At 38.4% G+C, this 10565-nt stretch overlaps 1 protein-coding gene across 1 annotated transcript; it reads left to right on the forward strand.

The window, feature by feature from the left end:
• The first annotated feature begins 1984 nt into the window (after window positions 1-1984).
• fgf2 (fibroblast growth factor 2) lies at window positions 1985-10557 on the forward strand. Its single transcript, XM_082509851.1, has 3 exons — window positions 1985-2690; window positions 5305-5408; window positions 8901-10557. Exons 1-3 carry the CDS (start codon window positions 2516-2518, stop codon window positions 9084-9086), a joined length of 465 nt encoding a protein of 154 aa, XP_082365977.1. The 5' UTR covers window positions 1985-2515; the 3' UTR covers window positions 9087-10557.
• Window positions 10558-10565: the final 8 nt, after the last annotated feature.

A 10565-nucleotide genomic window follows, 5' to 3' on the forward strand; every position in this document is an offset into this window, starting at 1 on the left:
TAAAAATAGTTCAGTGAAATAAAAGTGTTACAAAGGTTTTACGGTGGAGACGGAATAGTCTTGACTCAGACATCATTCAGTGTTGTTGCAGCATTGAGAGGGGAGGGCATGACATAACGTAACACACACAACACTGGGGAGGAAGGTTGGAACGCCAAAACTGGTGACACATCCGAGAGTTCAGGGTGAGTCCACCTCCTTTCTGTCTGCACGAATCACTTAACAAATTTATATAACGTAAAACTTAAAGGGCTCTCTGAGAGATGATTCAGATAGATGGAGTATTTATTCTGGGCAATGACAAGTAGGAAATGAAAAAACTTTAAATATAAAATTATGAGGAGAAAGGCCAGCTGAGGCATTTTTTAAATATAGTTGAACATTTTTTTTAAAAGTGTGTCACAAGTTTTCTCAGAAGAGTGGCTGGCATTTCTCTTAGAGATAGGGTGAGGAGTTCGGCCATCCTATTGTAAGCTGCTGATTACAGCCTCGCAACAAGCGTGCCAAATGAGCAATTCTTTATGCTACTGAAGTAAATGAACTGAAGCTGAATGTTGATCATCTTGCTACAAACCTTCGCTCTGAGCATTCATGTGGATATTCTCTGGCATATATCATATTCTCATATCATATATCAGAGCTTCCCTCACCCTCAGTGGCAATGACACCCCCTGACAGCAGCAGACTCCCAGCAGGATATAGTAGGATACTGAACTCTGCCACACCACAAAATTGTTCAAGAGCAGTTTGAAACATAAAAAAATAGCCCAACATGCTAATCCTGCCTATAGGCGCTGCAGATCCCATCTAATAAAGCTTCCATAGAATAAACTGGAAAAGCCTGATTCATGGAGGCCCCATGCCATAACCCACAATCCTGAAAGAACTGTAGCCAGTGTCCTGTGCCAAACCATGGATTATATGCCAGATACTACAAGACACCGCAGTGGTACTGTGTCCTTGCTATGATGGATGGGAGCTGTTTTGTGCCAACGTGATATCTGGCTGGTTTTTATTTTATGACTGATCAGTGTATCCATATGTCATCATTGTACCTCTCATATATTTACCTTTTCCCAGTGAAAAGATATTTAAATAAGTATTCAGGATTGTGACAAATGCTGATTTGAAAATTCCTATATGGGCAGCAATAGTTAAGGTAGAAGGTTGGTGGATCCCTGATATGGATCCCTGATGCCAAAGCATCCAAGGGCAAGATGATAAAACCCGACTTGCATCTGTGTGTGTGTGAATGTTAGAAAACACACAGGTATAGATAAGGCATTATATAAGTACTAGTCAATTTACATCCTTACTAGTCCCCTGGCTGTGCTGTGTATGTAGAAATGTAAAAGTGTAAAGCCTGAAGACTGAGCTTATACTTGAGGTAAGGTGAGGTCAATGTTATAACTGTTATGTCATTACTTTATCTGTACAGTACTATACAGGTATAAATGTGTATCACTAATAATATTTGGTAGATATTTTTTTCACTGCATGTGTATATAATATGTGCATTTAGCCGATACTGTCGAACAAAAACTTTTTGTTAGCATGATGTCAACCAGGAGCACAGCTGACTTTCTACTGGTCCCACACAAGCTTCAGATGTGGTAACGTTTGCCCAGAAGCCCAGAACAGTAAGTGCCTATTTTGACAAATGCATGACCTCCTCCTGGATAAATAACTTTCATCACTCATCATCCAGGCAGCTGGTTTGGAGAAAATTGAGAATAGCAATTAAAATAACTGGCTCGTGACGGTTTCTTTTTCATCTACTGGCATTTCTACTTTACATTGTTATTTTTTTCACTTATGAATAGCACTTACTGAATCACTACCAAGATGCCTCTGTTGGCTTTCTTATTATGTCCCTCTTTTCCTGCTCTTGAACAGACTGGATGAATGAAAACACTGGTTCTGTTCACATGGTTGCTGTGGTTCTTGGCTCTCCGAAGGGTCTCAGAGTCCAAATTGCACGTCCCCCTTCTTTGCCCTCCTCTCCTTTCCCGACTTCTGCTGGGTTGGTTAAATCAGTGAGCATTAGTGGGCGTGAGCATGTGTGTGTGTGTGCTGGTGCTCCTAGGGCGCATGCGAACTGAGGCCCAAAGGGGAAAGCCTTCCACACAGATCTAAGCCAGCTGCCCTGCTCTAAACACTCCATTGCAAGAAGAGTAGAAGAAAGAAGCGACCTGCATGCATCCCCCCTACCAGTGTGCTCAAAGTACACTGGCAAAGCAGCTGCCAGCTCTACAAACGGCAGACAAGCGTCTACAAATTGTAGATTTCGATCTTGCATAGGAGTCCGTAGAAGTGTTACTGCTTCAAATTCTCAGGACTCAAAGGGCACTTGCTGCCCTGAGAGGGGGGCCTTTCAAGCAAGCTGACCTCTGAGGTTAAGCAGAATCAGTTTGTGTGGAGGAGGGTAAGAGGGTACAGGCAGCAGTTAGCAGGAGGTGAGAGGCCACGGTGAACTGCTGCACTTCTCAAGAAGGAGACGACGTCCCTAACCCTGATGGCCACGGGAGGAATCACAACACTTCCCGCTACACCTGAAGACGGCGGCAGCAGCGGTTTTCCTCCTGGGAACTTCAAGGACCCTAAAAGGCTGTACTGTAAAAATGGTGGCTTCTTCTTGAGGATAAAATCTGATGGAGTGGATGGAATACGAGAGAAAAACGACCCCCACAGTAAGTTCTTCCAGTCTCCTTCTTTTCACTTTACACAGTACACAGCACTTCTTGATTTTCTGTTTTTAACATGCAACAGAGAAGAAAGAGCAAAGCAAAAAATTTAATATCGTGGATAAATAATAGGGGGATTATGTGAATTTTCCATTTGAATTATGATTATTCTCCACTTGCGAACACTAAGAACCAAATGTGTGTAGGTCACCTTCTGGAAAGTATAATAACCTCAGTACTAAAGAGTCACGCCTCAGTTTTTATTCATCAGTGGGACTTCTGATGGAACATGCTTAATGTTTTTAGTGCTCCAAATGAAGATCACCATGCTGAGTCACACTGTTAACTGTATATTTTACGTCACAAAAGACAGCAAATCTGAGAGTTCCTGCGTCTTTGAGGCTGATGAAGTTATTATAAAAACCTGTTAAAAAATTATCTTACCCTCAGACCAGTCATCTGTGCCGACATTGAATTAATATTTATTCTGAGCGCCCCCTTTTTTAAGAAAGGGTAAACATTAACGTGATTACGTTAATGGACAACTGTAGCATTCCTCAGTGCGTCACTGTCACTGATTAAATGTGCCCTAAGCTTTTGTAAATAGGAGGGGAGGAGAGGAACATGAAATTTGGATTTTTCCTTGGAAAACACATGCTTGGATGCTTGGAAGTGTATTGCACAAGGTACAGTGTGACATTTCAAACAAATGCCTGATGCCAGTTCAAGGAGTGAGAGGCTATTTATAGGATACCGGTAATTCAATTGCGTTTAATTATACTTCATTATAAGTGTTTATGAAATATCCGGAGAGATTCATCTTGTAGACGACATGAGAAAGTTTAAGGAAGGAATATATTCACACTTCGTCATACAACGGCCATTAGTATTAATCGTTTAGCTTTTTACCAAAATAGTTCTTAAGAGTTATTATGACTTGAGCTGTGCTTCCTCAATGGCCCTTTTGTTAAGGGTCGGATAGAGTTGCCAGCTTCTACAGACAAACCTGCCAGTAAGAATAGGAAATGTTATGAAAAATGTTGCCTAATATATCCTAGGGTCCTCGAGTAGAATTTCCATGCTAATGTAGATGGGACTCTTCTCCATCCGTTTGTGTTTTGTGTAAGAGACTTTTGATCCAAGAACCTTGGGGTCAATTCTGATACAAACTGGACACAACAGGAGACCCCAGAGCACACTTTACAGAAGCGGGGATCAGGTTCCCGCCATTCACAAAAATTTCAGCACATAATCTATCCAAGGAACATCGAACACACCACAGTACATTCAGACCAATTGCTATTTTTTTTTTTTGCCTCTTTGATCTGTAACATGAATCACCCAAACAGCTAGCTTAATGATAGACAGATGTGTGTCTACCCTTAATGGGGACTCATTCTAAAGAGATCCCCTATTCACCTCAAGGGGCCCCTGGATTCTTTTTGATTGCTGAGCATATATTGGATGAAGAAAAACAATGTCTCTTTTTTAAAAAGGGAAATAAAAAAATAAATCATTTAAGATCATGAATAAGCAATCTTACAGCCTGCAGGTACTATGTAATGCCATTCTGTGTTTTTTGGTAATTAAACTTAACTATTTGTGCTAATAATAATGTTTCATTCATTCATGGCACATGCATCAGTCAGTGCCATGAATACAGAGGAAACCACAGCAACAAATCATTTGCCAGCAACTGAGGAAGCAGGACCTGATGTTTGGATGTAATGCTTGAAAGATGTTAAACGCAGCATAATTAGACTCATTGTCTTCATTTAAAATGCAAATAAAAAATGGGGAAAAGAATATATACATATTACTGAATTTATCAGGTAAAAAATGTTATGAGTTTAAAAAAAACTACATTTGAATTTAAGGCTTGCGCTTTTAAGTAAGACAGAGACTTCACTGGCCCAAAACTTTAGTATTTGATAGAGAAAACTGGCATACAAAATATGACTTTATGCATTGTTTTAAAGTAACTGTCTGTTTTTACAGGATTCATAAGTTATGTCACAGGAATTGTTTGATTTTGTGGTGGTTTGATTTTGTACCGCTTACCTGTATGGTCCAGAGGCAAAGAAACAAAACCCAAATATGAGAGCATGCCAGGTATTTGGCATACTTGCCTGACTCTTAGTTCTCTCAGCAGTGATTTTCCCAGTGGCATGTCCCTGTTTTGGCACATAAGCTCCCTTAAGGAAAGGAAAGTAAGAAAGTTAAAATGTCTACTAGTATAAGAGTCAGATATTTTGTCAGGAAAATCTTGCAACTTAAAGCTCATTGACTTTAAACATAACCTTGTCACATGGTTCAAATGGTGTGTGGGCTTGTTTATGAGAAAAAGGAAACCTTTAATCAAGGTTTCCTTTTTCTTAATTGTTTGTTAATTTAACAGCATTTTCGTTCCTCTGTTTTATGCCTCTTGTCTTTTTGCTCGTTGCAGTTCAAATGTTGAAATGCACCTGCAGCTGTTTCTCTAACAGCTCACTGTTACACTTGCTGTGATTTAATGAAGAAATTCATTTTTTTTTTAAGTCAGCAGTCACTTTTACACTTTGATTAAACGTCCCATCATTAAACAACAACTTGCTCTCTGTCTCTGCTAATTCATCTTCAGTAAAGCTTCAACTCCAGGCAACCTCAGTGGGAGAAGTGGTCATCAAAGGGATTTGTGCAAACCGATATCTGGCAATGAACAGAGACGGACGACTGTTTGGAGCGGTGAGTGACTTGGATCGGTCTTTCCATCAACAAAGCTTGTGCTGTTTCTGTTCCATAAAGGATCTTGCTAATCTGTATGAAACAGACTTGATTAAACTCACAGCTCTGTGACAAGAAGCATTAAGGTTGCAGTGTTTTGGAAACCAAATATTTTCCAGTACTGTGACAAGAAATCCTCCCATTCTAAAAATAATTAAGTTTATAGCCTCTCGCACTGGACTCATCAGAACATTCAAATTATAATAGTAGACCACTGTCGTTCGTTCGTGTGTGTGTGTGTGTGTGTGTGTGTGTGTGTGTGTGTGTGTGTGTGTGTGTGTGTGGCTGGCAGTTAGCGGACCCAAATTGCAGACTCAGAGATAAATTCAGAACTCACACAGCTTTATTGCTGGAGTTCGGGAAACTAAACACAAACTACAGAAAACTCGTCTAAACGGAACTTTAGAACTTACATGACTAAGTAAACAGGACGCGTACACACAAGGAGGTGATTATAATACACAAGATAATGAGAGGATGGGTGACAGGTGGAAACGCAGCTGGAACAAACTAGACATAATGAGAGAGAGGAAGCAAAGCTGAACATAAGGCACGTGACACAATGACTATCAAAATAAAACAGACAGAGACCAGACAAGGAAGACACAGAACGAGGGCGAGATAGCAGAGAACACAGGAACCAGATAGACACACGACTGGGAAAACAGGCAAATGAACATGGAGGCAAAACAGACTTCCCAGGGAGACACAAATAACTAACACAAGAAACTAGATACTAGAGGACGTGGAACACAGAGGGAAGACTAAGACAGACTAAACATGAAATGGAACTAAATTAAACAAAATTAAGGGACAGAGAACTCAGAAATATAAGGAGAAAAGACATAATATTAAACAACAATTCAAGGCAAGCACAAACTACTGGGTCACAAAGCCGGGACAATGACAGACCACAGTTACGCACAACTGACAAGATGCATCAATCAATGCAATCAATAAGCAAAAGACATAAACTGCACACATTTAAATAAGTCATCTCTGCCAAATCTTCCAAAACAATATATGAAAGTTTCCTTTTTTGTAACAAAAAAACAAAAAAAACCCATACAAATAGTTTTAGTGATGCACTAATATACTGAGTATTTATCCAGCAGTGTGGATACCTGCATGTGAGTAGTTAATAATTATTATTAATAATTGGGAATTATTATAACTGCAGGCTTTTATTAAAAATACTTAAATTATTAAGCATTTTGGGTCTGAAAGACTGAAAATTGAACAGTACTTATTTTTTTAATAAAAAAAGACATTATTATTATTATTATTATTATTTTTTATTATTATTATTATTAATAATAATAATAATAATAATAATAATATTGGAAATACATAATAAAAGCAACAAAAAATTGCAGAAGTTTTTTTTAGAACAAATGAGAACCAGTGATTTTACTTTGTTGACTGTTGATGCATATTAAAATAAATAAATAAATAATGATAATTTAATCTAATTAAAGATATGCTGCCTTGCATTACTTGTATTTAGTCTTGGAATGATTCCTAACTGCACTTTTCCCTGTTACTAAGCTATTATAGTTTCAGCGTTGCTGTGAGTAAACCACTCCAGTTTCATGCCAATGCTGGTCTGTTGCCACAGTTGTTGCTGTTTATTGTGGAAGTGTGAACTGTTGGTGACTGATGTGGTTTGGTGGTTGTGAAGGCTCGTATAAAATCCATGTCATTTGCAAAAGGCATCTCCTCCTAATGAGAAGCTACAGCAGCAGAATGCCACCCAAGGCATCGCTCTGCTCAATAAAAGACCCACGTGATGGTCTCTGCACTACCGTTTGCTTCCAAGAGATTGTGAAAGCAGTCGTTGTCAAGCAAATTAGAATTCACTGACGCTGATGTAACACTTTGTCTGGAAAGTGCCAAATCTAGCTTTGGAGTTGGGTCATCTAGAAAGAGAGGGGATCTTGATAGATTTGTTTTGAATCATATGATCAACAAATACTGCCTATTGCACAAATATATACATTAATAGATATATGCCCTGACTGGTTAATTCAGTAGGTGCATCTGTTCCACTGCTCATTAATGCGTATAACTAATCATCCAGCAGCAAATCAGTGCATTTAGGCACATAGACATGGTTAGATGACCTGCTGAAGTTCAAACTGACCATCAGATTGGAATAGAAAGGTAATTTAAGTGACTTTGAAGGCTGCGTTATTGTTTGTGCCAGACAGGCTGGTCTGAATATTTACCACATTGAGGGTTTAAAAAGGTGACAAAATATCCAGTAGCAGCAGTTTGCTGCTTCAAAAATGCCTCGTTGATGCCAGAGATCACAGGAAGATGGCCAGACAGCTCTCAGCTGATGGGAAAGCAACAACGATTCAAATAACCACTTGTTATAACAAAGGTATGCAGAAGAGCATCTCTGAACGACCACACAGGTGTCACTTTTGTCAGCTACGAATGTGCCTTGTTTTAATATTCTTTGATCTACAAACATTTCCACGAACACATTTTTAGGACCAAAGTCATTTTATTATTGGGAGTTTTGCACAGTGAATTAAACCAGGTAGACTGAGTTGTTGTTCCAGAAAATGTCTTCTGACTAATAGCAGCACAGTCACAGTCAAATAAAAACAGAAACTAAACAAAAGGGTTTAGTTGGACCGAGCATAGGGAGTCAATGCCCAGCATGATTTTGGCCAGACGTTTTCTACAAAGGACAAATCTAAGAAAGAATCTTGGGTAAAAATAGATGGACAACAACGTGGCAACACAAGAATCATACCATTTACTTTAAAGATTGTCATCTTTAGCATTCTCCAATAAGATTCCTATAAGAGTCCTGTTAATTTCAAGTTTCTCTTTGACTGACATCGTGACTTGTTTATTTTTAGTGAGGTTCAACTACGGCACACATTGTCCTTATATTCATGGAAAGGTATGACTGTCTTTATTAAATAAGTGGGTTTATTACCACAAATCACAGAGTAAATAAACAACAGTCAAAATAAAGGTTGCATTTAGTTACAAAGTTATTTTAGGTGGAAACTTAATTACAGAATATATTAAACAATCATATTTCATTAAATCAATTATATTAAAGTAAACATTTTCACTCAAAATTCCTATATATATGTATGTATATACAAAATAAAGGATGTGATGAAATGCCACTGTAAGTAACAAGATGCCCCTTAGATTGATTTTTATACAGAAATCCTGTTTAAGCAGAGGATACTGATAAGGCTACTCAGCAAACAGAGTATCTTAAACTATATTACAAACTAGTGTCACAGTCTTCTTAGGTTCTTAGCTCGTGAGTTGATCTAAGTTTACTAGGTGGCACTGTGTCCCAGTAGCTTTCTAATCTGCAGCCCCTGAAATTATACCTAAGCGGCACAGTTAAATCCACTGCAGACAGCATAACAGTTATATTTTATTTGCATTATTCTTCTGTGTCTTTCTCTACAGAGAAGAGCAACAGATGAGTGCTACTTCTTAGAGCGGCTCGAGAGCAACAACTACAACACCTACCGCTCCAGGAAGTACCCAAACATGTACGTGGCGCTGAAGCGGACTGGCCAGTACAAGTCTGGAAGCAAAACTGGACCGGGTCAAAAGGCAATTCTCTTTCTCCCAATGTCTGCTAAATGCTAATCTGGGCTCAGAGTGAGAGATACTGATGTCTGAATGAAAAGATGTGACGGCAATGAAGCAAGCCATCAGCATTGCCCAAAATAGCTGTGAAGCTTTACTGTTAGATCCTAACAGTTATTATTTTATCATAAACATGTCTGCAATTATTCAGCTTCACTTTAAAATTAGCACCATATAGTCATACCTTTTATTATATTATAATATTATTATTACTATTATTATTAACCAGAATTTTACTGTAGACCAACCAACTGGAGCCAGCTGCCTAGTGCATCTCAGTTAAACAGCAGTACAACACAGTGGGTTTAAAAAAAAAAAAAATTAACATAACTCTCTCCATAAGGATTCAAAACAGCTATCTGCTTAACCTTAACCTAATGAAAGTCTAAGTTGGAGTCTGGGTTTAAGTGCAGGGTGTTGGTAATATACTGCATATTTGAGTGTTTTCATAAATAAGAAAACACGTTTAAATCCGACAATAATCTAACTGTATTATAGAAGTCTGAAAAATATAAAATTTGAATTAAAAGAAGAAGAAACACTAAAAGCAAAACCCAAGCATTTCTTCTCCTTTTGAACACGTAGGACTTGGACTGTTAAATAGATAAGTGTTGACTTGGTGAATTGTTGTATTATTGGCTGTTGATTGTGCTTGTTCGGCAAGAAACACAACCTTTAAATCCCAGCACAACATTTTAAAGACATTGCTTTGCCTTGTCATCACCATATTACTGACTGTGAAAAAGTCAATCAGCGGTCCCCAACCTTTTTTGCGCCACGGACCGGTTTATGTCTGACAATATTTTCACAGACCGGCCTTTAAGGCGTCGCGGATAAATACAACAAAATAAAACCAGTACCGGTACCAAAAAAAATGTATTCATAACACATGGTAAAAGACCCAGAGAAACAGAGTTAACGCTAAAAACAATAAAAATAAAAAAAAACTATAAAAACCGATAAAACCCCTGAAAACCATAAATTTCACACCCGAGCCCGAACTCTCGCGGCCCGGTACCCTACGACTCGGGGGTTGGAGACCGCTGATGTAAATGACCAACATGGAGAGGAAAACCTATATTCATTGCTGGCAGTTGTTTGGGTGGTAAAGAATTCATTTTTGACTTACAAAGTTGGCAGTTTTTTCCCATTTCTGAAATGAAACTGGAACCAAGATAAAATTAGCTAAAGTCACCACTTATCTCTGACAGTGATGTCATTTTTTATCATTGATTAATACATATTACAAGACCGCCAACTTTGGGTTTTGAACATGGCCACCAAGACGTGTTAAATAAAACATTTAAAACTGCAGCAATGCAGATGCAAAAAGCATCCTAAAATTTGCAGTGTGTTTTTAATCCAACCGGTTACACTGTAATTCTTCAAAAGTAACAGTCCAGCTATAAATACATTTTTAATATTTGACTAATGGTGACAACCGTGCTTCACCATATCTGGCTACAATGAGGTGATCTG

Source organism: Aulonocara stuartgranti (assembly GCF_965226115.1).
Source record: "Aulonocara stuartgranti genome assembly, chromosome: 2".
NCBI lineage: Eukaryota > Metazoa > Chordata > Actinopteri > Cichliformes > Cichlidae > Aulonocara > Aulonocara stuartgranti.